This window comes from Nilaparvata lugens, chromosome 1, assembly GCF_014356525.2.
Source record: "Nilaparvata lugens isolate BPH chromosome 1, ASM1435652v1, whole genome shotgun sequence".
In the NCBI taxonomy this organism is placed as follows: domain Eukaryota; kingdom Metazoa; phylum Arthropoda; class Insecta; order Hemiptera; family Delphacidae; genus Nilaparvata; species Nilaparvata lugens.
The window spans coordinates 40165058-40188393 of NC_052504.1; the positions used below are offsets into that span (position 1 = coordinate 40165058).

The 23336-nt window shown below is 34.1% G+C and overlaps 1 protein-coding gene across 1 annotated transcript in view; it reads right to left on the reverse strand.

Annotated features, from left to right (window-relative positions):
* Positions 1-23336, reverse strand: part of LOC111059311 (rootletin) — a 119215-nt gene that overhangs the window by 12039 nt on the left and 83840 nt on the right. Inside the window, 12 exon segments of the mRNA XM_039433782.1 lie at positions 2793-2911; positions 6098-6299; positions 7112-7327; positions 9539-9722; positions 11702-11762; positions 13238-13423; positions 15645-15820; positions 17013-17196; positions 17346-17538; positions 19673-19855; positions 20063-20239; positions 20822-21016. Of these exon segments, the coding sequence (XP_039289716.1) occupies positions 2793-2911; positions 6098-6299; positions 7112-7327; positions 9539-9722; positions 11702-11762; positions 13238-13423; positions 15645-15820; positions 17013-17196; positions 17346-17538; positions 19673-19855; positions 20063-20239; positions 20822-21016 (2076 nt within the window).

A 23336-nucleotide genomic window follows, 5' to 3' on the forward strand; every position in this document is an offset into this window, starting at 1 on the left:
TACCTCCAAGAATAGATTACTCTACTATTTAAAGCCCCATTTAAAATGAAATGAAGTGGCTGTAGAGTGGCGTATGCAATGCATACCAAAACGAGCAAGGCATTAGCGAGAAGTAATCTGTTGGTTTGTTCACTAAAAATGTCCTTTTCAAACAGTAATGAAGATATGTTGGATTTAGTGTATTCGGCCAATGTGAATGAGCGGAAAAGAAGATTGGATTCATCCATTGTGTGGCGGCAGAAGGGCAAAAGATTGAAACACATTTGTTGACCCCGTAACGGTTGGATAGTTTTTTTTTGCATTACATCTCGAAACAATGTTACAAATGAAATCATTATCTCAAACAATCTTCAAGCTTATAGATTTTCCTGCGAGTTTCATTTAAAACTTTTTCTCATAGATTTTCTCAAAATTTTTTCTAGATTTACGAGATTTTTCTATTGAAGTCTTTTTATATTCCATTCATGATACACCCAACATTATTGCAAGGTTTTATTATTGAAATCTTGCACATCTGAGGTGCATCTTTGATAGAAACTATATGAATACAATTACCTTTAGCATTGAATATTAGCACTTGAATGCATATCTCGCAAACTACAAGTGGACAAATATATTCAATTCCGGTGATGTAAATGTTATGACCTCAATGTTTCTCAATGTCTTGTCCTTTTACCTGGAGCTTGCATGTCCGATAATCAGTTGTAGACCTGGGCCAAAGTCTAGTCATAATAATTGGTTTACCGCTTAGTGGAATGAGAGAACACCTGATGCTCCTGTATAATACTAGGAAGCTTGATAATGCTGAGGTGAGTTATAAAAAATAAAAAAAATGTATAATTCAGCAATAAATAAAGCAAAAATAGAAGCCAATAATAAATGTATTTCCAAGTCAACCAACAGATGTAAAACAGCCTGGAAAATAGTAAGGAATGAAACAGGCCAGGACTCAGCACCCTCTAAAATTAGTCTTGCACCCGATGCTCTTAATGACTACTTCATCAGTATATCAAGCTATCTTCTTCTGCGATAACATTTACTGACCTTTTAAATAATTTAAAATTTTCAGAGACGATCGTACTAGAGTGAGGCTATCTTGGAGAATGGTGGAAGTGGAAACTGTGAGATTGATTGTAAGCCGTTTAAGCTCCTCGCAAAGTGAAGACTGTTTTGGTCTGTCTAATTTTATAATTAAAAATATAATTGATTCCATGTTGGTACCTCTGACTCTAATAATAAATTTTGTTTTAATAACAGGACAGTTTCCTGATTGCTTGAAGCTGTCCTTGATCAATCCAATTTTCAAAAAAGGGGATCGAGACCTGCCCGAAAACTACAGGCCAATAGCGATTGTACCAATAATAAGTAACATCATTGAAACCTGTATTTTCCAACAAATGTATGATTACATGACAGTCAACTCTATTTTACATGAAAACCAATTTGGGTTCAGACCTAATTGCTCAACCACTATGGCTGTAGAAAAGATTGTAGATTCTATTCTTCAGGGATTCGAGAAAAATATGATAGTTGGAGGAAAAATGCTGGATTTGAGTAGAGCTTTCGATACAATTTCTCACAGTGTTCTCTGCAGCAAGCTTGAACATTATAGCATTAGAGATAAGGAATTAAAATTGATCAGAAGTTACCTTAGTGACAGAACACAAATAGTTCGACTGAATAAGCAAAATAATAAATGTTCAGAACCAAAAAAAGTATTGGCAGGTGTTCCACAAGGATCAGTCCTTGGACCCTTTCTATTCTTAGCTTTTGTGAATGATTTTAGTGTTAATGTTCCATGTTTATCTGTGCTCTATGCTGATGACACTACCATACTTGATTCTAATACTAGTGTAGAGGCTGTACTTGATAGGCTTGACTCCTCGGTTGAACGCTGCAGGGAGTGGTATGCTGCTAATTGTTTGACTCTCAATGAGAGTAAAACAGAAAACATTCCATTCACGCTTAGAAAAATTTAAGCAGAGAGCACCAGGAGTACCTGAAGCCGATTAAACTGCTGGGTTTTGTCCTAGACAGTAAATTGAGTTGGAGTAGCCACATAGAGTATCTGTGTAAGAAACTGTCCAGAGTTATGTACCTACTAAGAAAACTAAAATGTTGTGTCAGTAGGGAGGTACTTATTCTGACTTATTCTGGGTTTGTTTCATTCCCATCTCAATTATGGGCTCCGTCTTTGGGGTAACTCAAGTGATATGAAGAAGGCATTTATTTGGCAAAAAAAGCAATTCGCTGTATTGTTGGTCTAAGGAGTGTTGAAAGCTGTAAAAATAGTTTTATCGAGCTTGGAATCATGATTCTCCCTTCAATGTACATTTATTGTAACCTGGTCCATGTTAAAAAAAACCTAACTCTATTAACAAGACAGCCATCAGCATGAACATAGAACTAGAAATAGGAATAACCTAATGACCCCATACATCAAACTGCAAAAAACATTCAAAAGCTATAAGTATCAACAATACTTATTATTCAATAAATTACCGACAAGAATAAAAATTCACCACAAAAAAAGTTCATATCTACAGTAGCACAATGGCTCAAAAAACAGGCTTTTTATACTATTGACGAATACCTAAGTCATAACGTGAGCATCTGACTGTTTTATATTTGTATATATGTATACATATGTGTACAAGTTTAATGTTATGTATATATATGTGTGTGTTAGCGGTACGATATATTGTTTGTTTATAACATTTGTAATGTTCGATGACAAGAATAAAGATTATTGATTATCTAAAATTGAAAAATAATATGAACAATAATCTTACCCTCTCTCTTTCGATTTGTGCGACTTGCTGCATGAGTGTACGAACTCCCTTCCTGACAATTTCAGGATCCACATCCAACATGACATCTCCTCTTGCACTTTCGCTGTGATGATCTTGAACTGCAAAAAATATAACATTCCTAAATCAGTCAGATAATATTCAAGTCATCAGTTAATCTAGTGGGAATGACTGAATTTAATGTTTTCAATAAAGCGTTTCTGCAAACAATTAATGAAACTTTAACAGAGAGTTATACTCTTTTTATACCTTGAGTAACATCTGATTTCCAATATTTTACCTTAAATTTATTCTAATTTTAATTAAACTAGGTATTATTTATTTGTTTTTCAGGTTAGCACAAACAATACAATGATTGGAAAAGAAAAAACAGGCTATTGTCCAAAACGTCTTCAATTTCCTAATTTAGTTTCAAATTGTTCAAATATTATACATAGGTTATGTTCATTTCAATTTCTTCACCAAATCACAATCTGAAAATATGAATTAGAATAAAACAAACAATTTTAAATTTGGATAGATTCATAATAAAACTTTCGTTAAAACATCAAACAATCTTTAAATTCACAAAATGAAATAATAAAACCACTTAAATTTTGAGAATAAAAACTAAATAGACTCTATAGATTTGATAGGAAATATGATTACTGCATAGATTATTTTCAAGTTAAAAAGGATTATGTATAATCTGAAGGGTTACTTAATAAATGGGTGACTAATTTCTTATCAATGTGATGTGGAAATGCGATAGTTGGTATAATTCTACTTGAAATGAGATCTCCATCTTCTGACAGACAGCTAAATCAATGGATACAAAGATGATATTTAATCAATAGTAAAAAATAGCTGGCTTTTATTTACCTACAACTATTTTTTACATCTCCTCTGGTTTTCGAGATATCCTCTCTTAAATGTGTGACACTTTTGAAAAAAACACGTTTGCTACCAATTTTTTTATATTTTTGTTCTCATAACTTTTTTAAAATCGATGAGAAAAATCCATGCTGATTATGAGCTTATAGAGCATTGAATTCTATTCAATATGATGTATAATTTCACACTTTTACGAATTTTCCTACTCCTTTTGCAGCAGCTTTAGTGTTGAGTGTGAAATCTCCATTTTTGCAACAATAGACCAATTGATAAAGGAATTTGGAGGGAATGTTTTAAACAAAATTTTTGACTTTGCAGCTTTGTTGAGACTAGTTAGGAGGAGAACATATCAAAAGTCCCCATTCCTAACTCATGTGCTAAGTGGATGAGGGTGGTTTAAAAGTTGCATTTTTCAGCGTTTTGCTTCCACGCTCATATCTTGACAACAATGCATTCGACCGACATAACCAACTATTCAAAAATGAAGCTTCATAAATTCTCTACACTTTTTGTTGCGTGGAATTTTGAGATATTCCCAACAGTTCCCGAGATATTCGCTCTTGAAGGTGTGCAATTGTTGAAATAACAGGTTTTTATCCAATGTTTTGCTCTTTGAGGGCTTATAACTCTCCAACAATGCATCATAAAAACTAATGCTTACCGTAGGTTTTTAGAGCATTGAATTCTCTTTGAAATGATGTATTATTTCACTATTCCAAGTTTTCCTTTCATTGTTGTAGCAGCTTAAATGTAGAGGGTGAAATTTTCATTGCTGCAACAAGTGTCAACTCAGCGGTTCCACACCTTCAACAGAGGGGATGAAGCTGCGCACTTTTGCTATGTTCACCTACCAACTGGTCCAAATTAAGCTGCAAAATAAAAAATTGTGCCACAGACACCCCCTCCAAATGTCATTGCCAAACGATCAATTGTTGCAGCAATGGTAATTTCACCCCCTACATTGAAGCTTCTATAACAATGAAAGGAAAACATGGAATAGTGAAATAACACATCATTTCATAGAGAATTCAATGCTCTACAAACCAAAGGTACGCATCAGTTTTTTATGATGCATTGTTGGAGAGTTATAAGCAATCAAAGAGTAAAACATTGGATAAAAACCTGTTATTTTAACAACTACACACCTTCAAGAGCGAATATCTCGGGAACTGTTGGGAATATCTCAAAATTCCACTGAACAAAAAGTGTAGAGAATTTATGAAGCTTCATTTTTGAATAGTTAGTTATGTCGGTCTCTGTGATCTCTGTCTCTCGGTTATGTGATATCCTCACATATTAGTGCATTCATCCTTAAATTAGGATAAATTCACCTGATTTATCCTAAATTGAATTGAACATGATCTTTAGGGCCCCCTACATACACACACACACATCGATTTCTGTTCGTACGATATTTTGCCGTTCTTATGAATTCTATCAGATCAAACGGAACTTGACAAACACCATCGGTTTCATCTGATAGAATACAGTCATATAAGGACGGCAATCGATGTGTGTGTGTGCGTGCGGGGCTTTAGTATCTTATTTATCCCAAATTGATTAGGGACATAATTATAAATATTGATCAGGTGCAACCTGATAACTCTAACATCAGAGCTTAGCCAGCAAGCTAAATTATTACTAGCAAATTATTATTTACTAGCAGGTAACCCGTTCTCCGCAAGGGTCTTTTTTAAAACTTGACAAACTGAAAACTTGACCGAGTGGAATATTAAAGAGTTTGATCCCTCCTCTGTCAATTAAGAATCTATATGAAAAATTTCAAGTTTATCATGTTTCTTATATGTGATGATGTGTCAAACATAATTTCCCTATCCCGTACGTGTATGAGCCAGTTCTTTCCTCTATTATAGTATAGATAAGTTCTTCAACTTGGTGCTAAAGTGACAGAACTCAAATCTTGTTTAGAAACCTTCCTCAACTTGATGCCAACCTGACAAAATTGGACTGGTTATTAATTTAGTGTCCAATTTTAACCATCTGTTTCGAATAGGTAGTCTCTCCACACCTTTTCCACTTGTATTTGAGGAAGTATCAATTGTAATAATTGATAATAGTCATTTGTATTTGAGAAAACATCATATGTAAATGAGAAGAGACATTTGCATTTGAGAAGTCATCACATGTAATTGAGAATAGTGAATTTTATTTGAGAAAGTACCATTTCAATTCGAGAAATTATCATTTGATATTGAGAAGTTGTCAATAATTGTTATTGAAAAATGGGATAGAAATACCAGGTGATATTTGAGAAATTGAAATTTGGGCTTCGATGTGCACGAGATTGGTATTTTTAGAATTTATTTGCAAAATTTGAAGATCTAAATCATTCCCGTTTTTCCGGTATGCAATCCACAAGTTGACATGTTTTGATCCGAACCGGATTTACCTACCTCTAACCGGACTCCACCTCCTGGACGGCGACAGGAGCTTGAAAGGAAGGTTGACACTGCCATCGAGCTGGATGCCCGCGATGCGCCTCAGGGTGGAGCCGACACTACTCAGCTTCTGCTCGACCTCCTTCTTGGCAGCCTCCAGTTGCATCAGCTGACCGTCCAGCGCACGCACTCTGCCTTCTGCGCCTCCTAGTCGCGCCTGCCAAAAGCATTCAAGTATTTTTCAACTGCATTTTCGCTATAAGAGTCTTCAATTCATCTACAAGTACAAGAACCTTTAATATTTCTCTACATTGTGGTTGCTCGGCTGGACACTCGCCTTCGCTTGGCTGGCCTTCGATTGACAAAAATCATAGCGATGACAAGCGAAAGATAGTGAAGGCAGCCATATCACTCTTGCGCTCGTCGTCATTTGTACGCATTGCGCGATAGTGTGGATACGACATAAAAGATTCATAGAAACTCCCTTGTAGAAACTTAAACTCAGAAATTGAACAAGTCTTTATTTTCAAGTGGAAATAGTTGGATAAGCATAGATTGTAATAACATCCTAATTAGTAATAAGTAACTAATAACTTGGATTATAATAACATCCTATTGATCCCTGTGTTCGTGTATCTATAAGTTATATTTTTTGTATGGCTGATAAAAAAGCATCATTATTGTTATTAATTTATCATCACATTTCAATGTGAGTTTTGTTTAATCAAAATAGGCCTATGGTAAGACTTTAATGTTAATCTGATGCTATATTCAGGAATGCCCTAACCATTGAGACATTATTGAGCACCACTGCCTTTTGCATCAAATAGTTTGTGCTTCTTGAGACACCCAGCCGACTGAGATTTGTCACCTTCGTCTTCACCAATCTAGCTGCTGATATTATTATTATTAGGACGAAGGAAAAAGGAAAAGGAAAGAAAGGATTCGAATAGTAATGATATTAAGTGTAGTATACAAAATAATAAAATGAATTATTAATTATTGAATTGAATAGTAATTAGAATTTACCTTCAATTCCTGTATTTGTTGAGTAGCATCAGCCAAGCACACTTCCAAATTATGCTTCTGGTCTTCCAACTTCCTTTCTTTGTTTCTAGAATCTTCTAATCTCACCAGAAGTTCTTGCTCTCTCCCTCGCCACCGTTCTTCATCTTCGTCTGAGCGAGATCGTAGTCGTATCACCTCTTGTCTTGCTCCCTCAAGGGTTCCTTCAAGTTCCACTATCTGAAAAATTATGCCATTTCCATCATATTAAAAACCCTCATATTGAAAACCATAATAATTTTATCCTTATAAATGAGTTGAGAAAAATTACAACAGAAAATTTGATTATCTTAAAATAGATAGTGTTCCGAACAGAGTTCCAAAAATTTCTAAAACTTCCTAAGCTCTCCACGATAATTGAAAATGTTCTTATCAGCATGGGTCAGGAAATTATCAGTTACCGAGATATAGGTAATGAAGGACTTGCATAGTTTTATCAAGCATAAATAATTTTGTGGTTTTTTATTAATTCAGAACGGAGAATGGAAAGTATCAAGTATCATGTACAATTTATTGAGAAACCAACTTGAACGTTGTAACTACTACCATTTTTAAATGGATACTTGAAACATATATAAAAATCATTTGAAAATGCCACTATTTGATATATAAATCGCAGTTTATCAGTAAAAAGTTCAGAAATTCATTTTATCTTGTAATTTTATTTATTCAAACATTTCAATGCGGGACCATACAAGGAAACCCTTGAAGATTGCTTCTTCCTAATCAAACAATTACAAAATTTTAATCAAATCTATACATAAAATAGTAATTGATAAGCTCTATCAACTGCCACAAGTCCCATATCTGTAAAAATTTCAGGAGCTCAGCCCCATCTATGCATAGTTTGATTTAAGATTCCAAATTATCAGGCTTCAGATACAATTTAAACAAAAAAATTACAAGTGGAAAAGATTGAGCATGAAAATCTCAAAAATTAATGTTCAGTAACATTTTCACCTAGAATTGAAAATAAGCTCGAAATTCGAGAAAATGTGATTATTCAATTGCAAACTGTTGCAACTGTTGATCCTATTAAATCATTCACTATGAAAAGATAGCAGATCTCGTGTGTATCCAGCGTTATTGTCCTGTCACCAGCTGGCTCAGATCTTTGAATAGTAGACTTGAGATGCGCGTGAACACTAGCGTCAGGTGATCAATTTTCATAACGGCAAGGAAAGTTGTGTGAGTGCGCCACACCATATTTTTTCAAGTAAGTCTGAATTTCTTATAAGGATTCAAATTTTTCAATTAAAACCGTATTTTCCAGTACTGAGATGATTTAGTGAAATAGTTTTATTTAGTTTGGTTTTCAAGGATGATATTGTACAAGGTGCGCCAGAGAAACTTACTTATTTGAAAAAAATCCCGTGCGTTGAATTGGTCATGTAGAGGGGCAAGATGGGGGGCATCTGGAGGGGGAAGTTCTCAAATTTATCCTCCCTCAAGTAAATAGACATCATGCTCCGGTCTAGAGAGCAGCGGCCCTTCGCAGTTGATAGCTTCTTTTCTAATGGTTGATCACCTTCCGCGCTCGATTTGGCCAGACTCGTTCTTGGCCATAATTCGATTCTGTCATAGGTTAACTCATTTCAGGAGTGTGGAAGTGTCGCTAAACCCAGAAATGGACTTCAACGAACCATCAGAACTCCAGAAAATATGGAAAGAGTGAGGCAGTCAGTTGTGTGTTCTCCCCGGCGTTCGGCTCGTAAACACGCAGCTGCTATGGCAATTTCTGACTCCACTGTTCGACGAATTTTCCATGAAGACCTTGAACTTCATCCCTATAAATTGGCTGTTGTTCAAGAATTGACTGAACGCGATTTTTTTGCCTGTCAAAATGCATGTGATATGCTGATTGACAACCTGCCTGAAGACTCGGTCATTTGACAAGGCTCATTTCCACATGCGTTTCCTCAATGCGATTTTTTATGGGGTTATTTGAAATCTCTGGTTTATGTCGATCGACCACGGACCATAGCACACCTCAAGAACAACATTCTCGACGCCGTTGCCAACATACCGATTGATATACAGCAACTAAATTACAAAAATCGACTTTATCAGTGTATGCGCAATGGGGGTTGCCATTTGTCTGATGTCATCTTCAAGACTACATGGGAAAAAATTGAGAAATGGTATTCTCATATAAAAAAAGATTGAAACAATATCTAAAGTACTTTTGTTTTTATTGACCTTTCAAATAAGTAAGTTTCTCTGGCGCATCTTGTACATGTTTTGGGCTTTAAGCCTATTGTTCGTTTATAAATCATTCATATTGAGTCAAGAATGATATTGTATTAATATTTATAATGTATCGATAATTGATTTAATAGTGATAATGTATTAATGAATAAGGAAGAGAATTAGATGAGATGCAGCGGCTACCTGCTTGCGCAGGTTGTGCATTTCCATGTGCGCACGCTCTCTCTCCTCGGACTCAGTGCTGAGTCTGGCCTGCAGCTCCTTCTCTTCGCTGTGCGACTGAGCCAGCGCAGACTGCAGCCGATTCAGCTCCTCCTGCAGACCCTGGCCCTGTTGTCCACTCTGCATCACCTGTTTCTCCAACTCCCTGCACACACATCATGTCAATGGATATTAATGTATATAAGTCAGATCGAACTTTATTCCATTGGATAAATTACATTTGTTTCTATCTATTCTATCTATTGCTGGAATCTAAACATCATATTATACTGATTTACAATGATAATAAAAAATATTGCCTAGGCTTAAACTACTTCTAGAAAGTTGCCTTTGTAAATGAATAAATGATATGAAAATCTGTTTGATTTTTCTTAGTTATCTGTTATAGATATCATATCATATCAATAACAAAAAATCTTAATCAAATTTCTATTTAACTCAATTAATTTGTGGAAAAATTAGGATGGGTTCCAGGAAATTTTTAAAATGATTGCAAAAAATTACGGCATTTGGAAGTTATTACACAAAAATAACTGCTTCATTGAACAATACGTTTTGCGAATGAAGTGTGTGATAATATAGAGATTTTGTGCTGTTTCATCTTGAATGTTCCTCGTATTCAGATGATGTCCTCATGCATCTGTGGCTTCAACGAGAATAATGTAATCGATAGAAATTTAGCTCTAGTGATTTTTTAATACATTATCCAGCCTCTGATATATTGAATTCACGAATATTTTGAATCTTTCTTATAAGAGAAAAATACATGTGAAAAAGTGTTCAATTCACTAAGCTGAAGTGATTTGAATACAGTACCTCGCTCTGATATATTCAATTCTTGAATATTTTGAATTATTATTATAATAGAATAGAAGTACATACAAGAAATGTGTTTTATTCACTAAGAATATGAAATAAAAATGATAGGGTAATTATTTTGCCTTCACCTACTATCCAAAGTCTCACTTTACTCTCTACAGCAGAATATTGAAGCACTACTATTTTGATCTAGAGAGTGGATTGGTCAGTCACCTTAAGCTTTACGGACAGATTAACTCCTATTAAATAATATAGGAAGCAACTCTATTGTACTATGTCTCTGGGCACCTTGTTGGAAATAGGGAAGAAGGTAGTTTTAGGATAAGTTCAAAGTTTGAACAAGCTTTTTACTATGAAGGGTAGTTTAAATAGCTATTTATGTATTAAGAGCGTAATGCGCGACTTTATCGCTCGCGCAAAACAGTTATCACGCGACACGAAGCGGAGTGATAAAGAAGCATTATGCGCGAATTACATACAAAATTTTTTCTACAACTGTCCAAACCTGTTAAATTACTTATATCGGCGGAGTTAATAATAATAATTATTCGTCTTCACTGATATCCATCATGGCTGCATAGTGCAGAACCGGTACAATATTACCGACGTTTTAGGTTAAGATCTTACGTACTTTTGGCGAGCTGCTTACCATCAGCTGATTAGCGAGCGTAAAGGAAATCTACTGCGCATGCGCAGATGGTTAGCGAGCGAAAAAGTAGATTCTCCTCAGAAATAAGCTGTTTTACGATGAGAATTGAGTATGTAAATTCTTTTTTTACGCGCAGTTGTAGAAAAAATCTATTTTATGAATATGGGTGGAGCAACAATTTGTGTACATGACTGGCACAAAGGTGCTTTTTCCCTCGGGGAAATTGTCGACCTTAGTTTCGTTGCGGGCTCCAAACGTTTCTCATCAGGGAGAAAGAGTATAACTTTTTAAGAAAATTAGAAGCCATTACTTCAAATTTGTTGCTAAAGTGTACGAGCCCAATCTCCCTTGAGTGGCAGATCTGCCATTGCTTTGGTTTCTAGCTTTGTTTCCCAGAAGTACAATAAACTATTATAGAAAGTTTCCCACTAAAAAATGAAATTTAGTTGCATGTGTAACAAAGAAGATAATTTTAGAATAATAATTACTCTACAATATTCTCAGTGATACGGGAGAACAGTTGTTGTTACTTTACTACTCCGTATTTACTCTACTACGTATACTAACACCCTCCAAAAAATCAGCTTCCCCCTAATTTTTGCGCACCAATGTATTTATTGACTGGGCTATAAGCAATAATTTTATCAATACTATACCTGTTCATAGTTTGAAGTTTGGCACGTTCAACCTCTAGATTCGTTCGACCATCTTCTACCGCTAAAACAGTAGAAAATCAAGATTTAAAAATAGCTGTAGATTAATCAAACGCAAATAGCCTATTAGAATAAAATCTGAAGTACATGACAGTAAAATTATATAACTTTCATATTATCTGATAAATCAACCCGATTAAGTTCTTGCTTTTGATGAGAATTCAGCTAACATAATTGTGATTTATTTTATATCAGTAATTAATTACAATGATTAACAGTATTGTTCTATTCCCTAATTTACAAATATAATTTATAAATATATTTTTCAATTTAAAAATGATTTTTGTGTTTTAAATTATAAATTGAGTGTGTAATTGAAGAATCTTAAGTGACACATAACCTATCTACATTTGGACTGTTGTATCAATTAGAATTGGAAACGTTTTGGGCTTGCTTAGATAAAAAGATAAAATGATAATAAAAAATAATATACTTGTACTATATATATTTATATAATATATTTATGTTACTCTATACAGGGTGTTTACGAACTCCCTATCAATACTCTAGGGCATTGTTCCTGGGCAAAAAACATATCTAAATAATAATTATCATATTTAAATTGTCCGGAAGTCTTCAGTTACTCACTCAGCGGCCATTTTGCTTTTTTCACTTATTATTTCTTTTCTAAATAATAGTTAAACATACGAAATTGAAACTTTGCACGATCATTTATAACAACTAGGCAAAGCTAGAAAAAAATTATTATAATTTTTCAAATTCATAAAACAAAATGGCGGCCATTTAAAATTTTGTTTCTCAAGTAACTCAGAAACCGTTGATTTTACAAAGAATTTACAAGAGTAACTTTTTTTAGTAAATCTAGTCGTCTATCGATTGGTATCAGATTTTGTAAGATCGGACCAATATTAACTGAGATATGGCAGCTTTAAAGGTTGGTGACCCACCTTTAGAGGGTTATGTAACGTTATTTTATTGTTTGAAATGACCTGAAATCGCTTTCAATGAACATGAAATGCAAATAGAGATTGTTGCATCATTGAGGCGACTCTATCAGCATGCTTTGGGTTGCACTGCAACAAACTTTAAGTGGTCACCTATCACTAGTTGTTATAAATGATTTTGCGAAGTTTCAATTTCGTATGTCTAACCATTATTTAGAGAAAAATAATGAGTGAAAAAAAGCAAAATGGCCGCTGAGTGAGTAACTGAAGACTTCCAGACAATTCAAATGATATTTAGATATGTTTTTTGCCCAGGAACAATGCCCTCAATGCGTATTGGTAGGGAGTTGGTAAACACCCTGTATATTACACAGTATGCGATGTGAAATTGAATAGAGATATCTCTATAATGATGGAAATATGGAAATAGATGATAATTTCATTCTTGAAGAGATCTTTCAATATACCATACATAATATGCTATATTACGAGTATTACTAGTAATATTATGTCAATGAAAAATATTATTATCACGGATAAATATCACGATAAGTGTATGTCAATGAATACATACCAGTAATCTTCTGGAAGGCTTCTTCAAGAGTTCTAGCTTGTTCTCGTTTTTCACCTTCGACTCTCTTTATAACCTCTCTCAGCTCTTTGTTCGTACTACTGTATTTCTCCTTCTCAAAGTTCGCATCACCTAATTGCCGTCTTACATCAGTCAGCTCCTTACGAAGGCTTTCCGCCGTGTTCTCAACTGCAACAAGTTGAACAAATCGATAGAATAATATGAGAGAAACTGTACCCTGAATTTTTTGTTAAGGATGAATCTCCTTTTTTACTTTCCTTGCCCTATTACCATAGGTAAGGAAAGTATTGCTTTCTGAAAAAATTAAGGTACCCCAATTTCTAAATTTCTGTACGTTTCAAGGTCCCCTGAGTCCAAAAAGTGGTTTTTGGATATTGGTGTGTGTGTGTGTGTGTGTGTGTGTGTGTGTGTGTGTGTGTGTGTGTTGTGTGTGTGTGTGTGTGTGTTGTATGAGTGTATGTGCGTCTGTGTACACGATATCTCATCTCCCAATTAACAGAATGACTTGAAATTTGGAACTTAAGGTCCTTACACTATTAGGATCCGACACGAACAATTTCGATCGAATGCAATTCAAGATGGCGGCTAAAATGGCAAAAATGTTGTCAAAAACATTTTCTCGGAAATGGCTCCAACGATTTCGATCAAATTTATACCTAAAATAGTCATTGATAAGCTATATCAACTGCCACAAGACCCATATCTGTGAAAATTTCAGGAGCTCCGCCCCATGTATGCAAAGTTTGATTTTAGATTTCCAATTATCAGGTCTCAGATATAATTTAAACGAAAAATTTCGAGTGGAAAATATTCAGCATGAAAATCTCTACATATCAATGTTCAGTAACATTTTCACCTAAAATTGAAAATAAGCTTGAAATTTGAGAAAATATGATTATTCAATTGCAAACTGTTGCAACTGTTGATCCTATTAAATCATTCACTATGAAAAGATAGCAGATCTCGTGTATATCCAGCGTTATTGTCCTGTCACCAGCTGGCACAGATCTTTGAATAGTAGACTTGAGATTCGCGTGAACACTAGCGTCAGGTGATCAATTTTCATAACGGCAAGGAAAGTTGTGTGAGTGCGCCTCACCAGATTTTTAGTTTATTTTGATCTGCTTAAATACAGTAATTATGGCGTCTGTCACTGTCAGTGATTTAACTTGAAAAGTAGCATTATCATTACTGGCTATAACTTTCAAAACATCCAAATAAGACACAAAATTTTAATTCTAATAATAATGCCGCGGTACAAACGACGTCCAAACTTGGGTCGTAGAACTCGAAATGCTGTAAATTTAGAATATGCACGGGAAAATCAGCAGCAAGGAGATATAGCATTATAGATATAGCAAGCTGCATTCAACTATATCTAAAAATACAAACTGCTGCACAACTAACTTAGCACTTAGGAAGTCCATATTAAGATATAAATGTAAATAATGATTGTTGGATAATTTTCATAAAAATATAGTGCATCAGATTAAGCTAAGGCTAAGTACATCTGAGGGGGCGCGGCTTGGTGATACAAAGTGTTGATCTTATGGAGATCGCCTTATCACACCGTTCCACGCAATGCCCGATTCAGTGTGTGCGAGTTCTTCCATTCAAACCAATGCATCAACTATTTGGCGGTACGAAGTTCGCCGGGCCAGCTAGTTAATTATAATGTTACAATGAAACTGAATCATGAAATTTCGCTCCCAGTCTTCCACTGTTTGAATATTAATAAACATTCGTAAGATACATATTCATAAAATGAATATAGAGGAGGAATTCATTTACCTCAATCATATTTTTACCAATACCAGAATTTTCAAATTTGAAACAGGATGCCTAATTTTGGGTATTTATTACACTGATGTTCGGTTTTATCAAGCTCGGTCATGGCATTTGAACATGATCGAATCGCCTACGATTTACAATGAGTGCACTTGAACATATGATTTCAATAGCGAAATCGATATAGCTTCTATCTATAATTCCAGTGCATACATAGAAAGCGTATCCGTTTTGACCATGTTCAAATGTTCTGATCAAGCTTGATGAGACTGGGCATAACTCTGTAATTTGTTGAACGATAATTTGGGCTGATAGCCTTATATGCATATCTATTCAATGTGCAAAGAAGTCAAACTGCATTTTAACAATAGTTGAACACTCTAATGGCCGTTTTCACACTCACTGATTCCTCGACGGTACGGTACGACACGACAGGACAGGAAGCTCTCCGATTGGCTGTTTCTCAATACGCTATACTAATCAGCCAATCGGAGAACTTCTGCCGTGCCGTCGAGGTAAGTGTGAAAACAGCCATTCTTGAATGACATTCTATGTCTCTATAAAAGTCTATTGAATAGACTGATAAACAGCAGTTACTGACGCTCTTTGAGCCGGCGCGTTGTTTCATGCAGTTGCCCCGAGACACTGTCGACGCGGTCTTCGGTCAGATGCAGCTGCACCTTCAACTCCTCGCATTCCTGGCCAGCGGCGTCTCTCTCCTTCCTGGCTTCTTCAATTCTCGACTCCAACTTTATTTTCTCTTCTTCCATCCTCATCCTGGAAATCGTATATCAAATGAAAAACATATTCTGAGACTAATTTTGATACCTGAATAATTTATTTAACTATTGTATTTATAGTACTATTTTATTAATAGAATAATATTCTATAAATTATATTACCATTTATAGTTTTAATAGAAAGTATTATGAAATAATATAATAATAATAATATAATTGAAATGAAAACGTTGAAACTCTCTAGTAACATTGAATGATACAGATTTAATATATTTTAATACTTGTATTTAGAGTAATACTTTGATAATATAATACTATTTATAGTTCTAATAGATAGTATTATGACATTGAAATTCAAACGTTTAAACTCTCTAGTAACACTGAAAAAATGAACAGTATATTTAATCATTTCTATATTTCGATACTTCATTATCAGACTTCAAATTCATATAATATGCGATGGATCTTATAAATTCAAAGCCCCTAATTTGTTAGAAATATAAGATTATGTACAAAGATACATACATAGGGAACAATATAATAATGATAAATAATATATGCATGTTTTTTTTATTTATAATAGTTATATTTATTGACGACGATATATAACTGTATTTACATTTTTCATGCGATATAAATATCATGCTTAAATAAATTTAAAAATCACGGTTAATCAGCATTTACCAATTCAAGTTCTCGTTGAATTTGAAGAAAATAGAAGCAACATATATTTTCAGAATGAATAGATGAATAACTCATTGATTTACAATTAAACATCCTATTATTGGTATGAAGTGGATAGAGAATTGGCAAGAAGATTAAAAAACTATTCTTATTAGTTCTTCGTTTCACATTGAAACACAATAATAAAGATTTTGTGTTGTCTGTTTTAAGACCCTTCAATACGAATCAAGTATCTCGAATAGCTGAGAGAAGTAGGCCCTATCGGAATATTTTTCTAATATAATATATTATATATAAAATATAAGAATTTTTTGTGTAGTTGAGAAGTTGATATTGTGGTAATTACTCATAATGAATGAGACTAAGAAATTGTCAAAAACCATGTAAATGTGTAGTTTTTGACAATTTCTTAGTCTTTTTCATTCAAAATATAATAATGACTAGATCATATATGTATTATACTATTATATGTATATACACGTCAACTACACCCAATGCGTGATGAGAAGTACAAGAAATATCAACCAAGTATGTTTATAGCTGACCTCTGCTCCTCAATTTTGGTTTTGAGTCGAGACAGTTCCTCTCTCATTTGATTGATCGTCGTGCGGTCCTGCTCCAATTTGGTCATGGCCTCTCTCTTGGCTCTCTCGGAGTTAGATCTCTCTTCGTCCAGGTTGCGACGCGACGAGTCCAGTTTCTCTTGCAATGCTTGCTGGTCGTGATGCGCTACAAAGTACATAAAAAGTCGTTTATCATCGTACTTCTTTGGAGATTTATTCTAGATTAAGAGTTTTCAATTGAATTGAAAATGTGCATACATTTCATTGTAGCAACGATCTACAAGTAATAGAAACTGAATATATTGAGACAATTACCGAGGAGAAGTGCTTGCTGCTTGTCGTTTTCAGCACGTAGAAGAACCTCTTCATGCTGCTGACAGATATTTTCTATGTGCTTTTGAAGTGCAGCTATTCGATCCTGCAGTTGTCTTATTTCATCCTCTTTTTCTGATCCTAGTTGCATCATGCTTGTCTGCAATTTCTTTTCCAATGATGTTCTCACTTGCTCCTGGAATGTGATTGAGAGTTTTACTTCAGACACTTTAATACTATTAATGTTTGTGTTTATTGAACAATTAACATAGTAAATCTGCTTCAAACCATAAAGGGAATTGTTTTTCGGATCAAGTTTTGCGTATTTCATCACATATCTTGAAAATTACAATACTTTAGATAAAGGTGTGGAAACGGTTCTATTCAATTTTTCAGTTTATTTTACATGAAGTACGCTAAATTTTACATCTTAATTAACAGCAAACAAATACCCGTAAGGCTTCATTTCGGCAGGGGAACTGAAATTCAGACGAAATATTTCACCCAGTATAACTTGGTAACTAAGCATTTTCGGACCTATGTTAATTGGAACTTTTTTCTTCTTTTGATGAGAGGAATCACGCCCTGACTTATGGGCTTTTTCAGAACACCCTGCCTGTATAGTTACATTGTATAACAAATCAATCAGGCTTCTAACCAAGTGAAGGAATTATGAGTAGGAATTATGAAAAATCACAATGAGTCATAGCAAAGGTGATATTGTGATGCATATCGATATTGAATGAGAAGTTGAAGTTATCCAACTGATTTCTTATTAGAGTAGAGAGAACCTAGTTTTGATTGTTACACCATTCATTAATAGTATCCGTAGTATCTCTAGTATGCGTATAGGCCTATTTCTATGGTAGTTGGTTGTGACAATAAAAAGGTATTCAAATAGATAGTTTCTTCATAAATAAGATACTATTAAAAGAACTATTTTGAAAATTTTAAAATTCCGGTAAAACGTTTTTGAAACAGGAAAAGTGAGGGAAAATTAGAATTATCTTGTATTAATCTTAAAATTAAAATTATATTAAACTAGCCGTCAGGCTCGCTTCGCTTGCCATATCCGTCTAGCCCCTTGGACCCCCGACTGGATCGTCGAAAAATGAGATCAGCGGGCTCGCTTCGCTCGCCTGCATTTTTCATTTGAGCATGCTTCATTCCATCAGAAAGTCCAAGTACTTCCTCGCTCGATTCAATCACCGATTAATTTCAATTATTTAGTGCAATTTGAACATTTTCTGTCTATTACTTGATGAAAGAACTGAGAAAACGCAAAAAACCGCTAATTTTAGGCGTATCTTTGGCGTTATTTCAAATTCCTTCAAATACAACATTATTACACCTCAGCTGAGCTTCTGTAGTAAATTTGAACATTTTCTGTTCATTTGTTCTCGATAAAGCTGAGAAAGCGCAAAAAAAACGCTGGAAAAACGAAGATTTTGGGCGTATCTTTGGCGTTATTTCAAATTCCTTCTAACACAATATTATTACACCCTAGCCTAGCTTCTGTACTAAATTTGAACAATTTCTGTTCATTTGTTTTCGATAAATCTGAGAAAAAGCAGAAAACCGCTGGAAAAACGCTAATTTTGGGCGTATCTTTGGCGTTATTTCAAATTCCTTCTAACACAACATTATTACACCTCAGCTGAGCTTCTGTAGTAAATTTGAACATTTTCTGTTCATTTGTTCTCGATAAAGCTGAGAAAGCGCAAAAAAAAAACGCTGGAAAAACGAAGATTTTGGGCGTATCTTTGGCGTTATTTCAAATTCCTTCTAACACAATATTATTACACCCTAGCCTAGCTTCTGTACTAAATTTGAACAATTTCTGTTCATTTTTTTTCGATAAATCTGAGAAAAAGCAGAAAACCGCTGGAAAAACGCTAATTTTGGGCGTATCTTTGACGTTATTGCAAACTCCTTCTAACACAACATTATTACACCTAGCTGAGCTTCTGTACTATTATGAACATTTTCTGTTCATTTGTTCTCGATAAAGCTGAGAAAACGCTGGCAAAACGCAAATTTTGGGCGTATCTTTGGAAATTTTTCCAAATCCGTTCTTAGTGCTCCTCTAAAGGGCCAACTGAACATACCTACCAAATTTGAACGTTTTTGGTCCGGTAGATTTTTAGTTCTGCGAGTGAGTGAGTGCCATTTATATATATATATAATATATATATATATATTATATATATATATATTATATATATATATATTATATATATATATATTATATATATATATATATATATAATTTTCTTATTAGAAAATTAGAATTATATTAGAATCTATAAAAAGATTATTGAATTTCAAACCTTTTCTTCTGTAAGTTTCCTGACATTATCCTCATTGCATTTCTTCAAGTTGGCAATTGTTTGCTGGTACTCCGCCTCCATTGTTGAAGCTTGTTGAATTAGAGATGATTTCATTTCTTGAGAGCGTTTCTCACAATTCTCCAAATCACGATTCAGACGACAAACTTGTCCTTTTAATTGTTCCTAGAAAAAACATTCAATAAATTAACGAATAACCGAAATTACATGAAAAGGATTTTCGTTTACAGTGTAAAGACAATTAAAGTATCTGGGTAATAATAACAACCGTCTAAAAATCTTATGAAAAACTGAGAAGATGCTTCCATGCTTCTAATAAAACTGGAAATATTAATGAATTTAATATTTGAAAGTGAGAAAACATAGGCCTACCCGTTTTACAAGAGAATCGTTGAGCTCCTTTTCAAGTTGAGCACGCTTTGTGTCCACTGCTTCCAAGTTAGTTTGTGTATCGAACAGAATTCCCTCAAGGGCCTCTTTTTCACTCCTTAGACTCGCCAATTGCTCTTGTAACTTTTGTAGTTCTTTATCGTTGGTTTCAAGCATTATCTGGAATCAGCAAGAAGTTTATTCGTCACGTGCAATTATTCTATAGTTATCCAACAAAAGGTATATTTCTCTCTTTTCTTGAAAGATATGAGGTAGATATAATGATAGATAACAAAATAATATACAATATTCATCAAGAATAGTTCTTATTAATTGGAATATTCCATTATCAAACATAATGAAGTTGGTTTTGAACTCATCTGGAAACTTTAAGAAAATTCCTGTAATTACACTGGAAGCATTCTATAGATGAGGAAAAGGTATATAAAACAAAATATCTTCGAGTATATTTTCAATAAGTTCAAAATATCATTCTATTTATTAAACCAATAAATTGAATTCAATAGAAACAAGAAAAATGTTCATATTCAAACTTCAGAAGATAAAAATTGAAAATAAAATTGGAAGTGGATGAAATTCATTATGAAACTGAATCTGGAAGTTGAAAATATGAGAAACTTTATATTGAAAATACTTGTCTGAGATATTGAAGTATTTCAATTGTTCTCTATTGTCTGTGATAACCTAGCAAAAAGAAAACTATTTTTAGGTTAGGTTGAAATAAATAGAATTGAGTTGTACCTGCTTCTCTTCGCAGTCTTTGACGAGGTCTTCTAAATTACGATTTATACGAGCAATCGTCTCGTTTGCTTGCTCCAGTCTCTGTCTCACTCTGACAAGTTCTTCATTGAGACCCTCCTTCTTTCTGGCGAGGATTGATAGTTGATTGCTTAGATCTCCTCGTTCCCTTGTTACCTGGCCCAATTCCATTTCCACCTATAGAACGAAAATATTTATGTGTTCATTCTATAACTTAGATGACGGATAATTATTTATTGAATAATGTTTGAAATCACTCACATAAAAATATACACAATAGCATTTCAACTGTACTGTATTGTAACTTCATCTTGCATATATTGTATTGTTTGTCATCTTAACAATGTCGATTATTCATCGAGTTTATAAGTTTATTTTACAAAAACAGTCTGAAATTTTCAATTGCATTAGTTTTATGTGGAACATACATCAACAAGTTTTCAAGCATAACAAAAATTGAATAGGAATTATGACATGCAGTAATCTATATAACTAAAAATCGAGCCTCAAATTTTGACATTCAATAACTTTTTTATGTGTGAACCGAAATTGATGATTTTTTTAGTTGAGTTTGTTATGTTCAGGAGCAGGTTTATGGCCTATCAAATTTATGATCCGCCTTCAGGACTCTTTCCTACGGTCCTTCAAAGTTTACATGTAATCCTTATGGGAGATTTGTGAGCTGGCCACACGCAAATTAAAAATCAGCTGCTATAATCATTGCGTCATCCAACAGCCGTCGGTAGATCTGTTTTTCTATTTTCTTTCTACTGATTCACAAAATTTTAATTCTAATGATAATGCCACGGGGCGAACGACGTCCAAAATTTTGTCGTAGAACTAGAAATGCTGTAAATTTAGAATATGCACGGGAAAATCAGCAGCAAGGAGATATAGCATTATATTTCCCAGCAAGCCTGTAGTTTATGGAATTCTTTGCCTGCTGAGCTGAAGCTAGTTGAGGGACATCGCCGGTTCGGCACGGCTGTCTTGCGGTGGATCAGAGGTGGTGGACTCGGCTGGAATGCTCCCTAACCCGTAATTCAAGTCTGTATGTGTGTGTGTGTGTGTGTGTGTGTGTATGTGTGGTTCCTCTCTTTCTTCCTTCTTTCTCTCTTCCTTTTTCTTTTCTTTCTTTTCCCTTCTTCCCTTTCTTCTACCGGATTAATCTATGGATTTGGACTGAAAATTCTCAACTGTATTCACTTTTCTCTTCTTCCTTTTGCATAACCCCTTTACGTACTTAAATTCGAAAGGAGTTCAAGTTTTCTCTTTTTTTATTTTTATTATATTTATATATAATTATGAATAATTATAATATAATAAAAAATAAATATAATTATTATATTTATATATATTTTTTTTCTTGTTAATTTGTTTTCTAAGTTATTGTTTTCTTTTACTTTAGTTCATTGTTTATGATGTTGTTTTAGTTGTAACTTAGAATTGTATGGAGGGTTAAGTGTAAGAGAGGGCCGGCTGCGCCCTAACTTCGCCCTCCTAGGTTTTTAATAAAGGCAGCGATTCAATTCAATTCAATTCAAGCTGCATTCAACTATATCTAAAAATACAAACTGCTGCACAACTAACTAAGCACATAGGAAGTCCATATTATTGAGATATACATGTAAATACTGATTGTTGGATAATTTTCATAAAAATATAGTGCATCAGATTAAACTAAGGCTAAGCACACCTGAGGAGGTGCGGTTTGGTGATACAAAGTGTTGATCTTATGGAGATTGCCTTATCACACCGTTCCACGCCATGCCCGATTCAGTGTGTGTGAGCTCTTCCATTCAAACCAATAAGCAAGAAGCACCTGGATGCAAAATGCCGCATCGTGCTTCCTCAGGTGTGCATCCAGCTAAAGTTTGTCATGAGATTAACTATTTGGCGGTACGAAGTTCGCCGGGCCAGCTAGTCAGGAATAAAGAAGCAGTGTATAGACTATGTTAGATGGTTGTCTCTCTTTCTAGGTCTTTATTGGCTCTCTTCTTAGGTCTTTAAGGCCCAAGGACCGAGCCTTGAGGTACTCCTGCTAAAACTTTCCTAGGGTCAGATTTAATATTATTAGATATTTTTACTATCTGGTCTCTATTTCTAAGGTAGTTTACAGTTTATTGCTGCTCATTTTTGTAATGAGTCTGATCAAAAGTGTAAATTATCACAAATTGGATATTGCCAAAGTGAATAACTAAAATGAAAAACACTTTTAATACTCTGTTAATTAACAAAACGTATGTTTATTTATCATCTCCTGCCTCTAAATACATAATAATGACATTGTTGAATACAAAAGTCGTTCACTTGGTAAGTTCACTATAATAAGAATTGATCTCATTATAAAGTTGGAACATACAGTCAAGCTGTTGTGTCAGCTAAATCAAGGTATACACAATAATTATTTTTTACGAGGCACAATAATATTGACATTATCAATTAGGCTGCTAATTTTAGATTCCCACTCTTGAATAAAATCTTCAACGGATCTCTT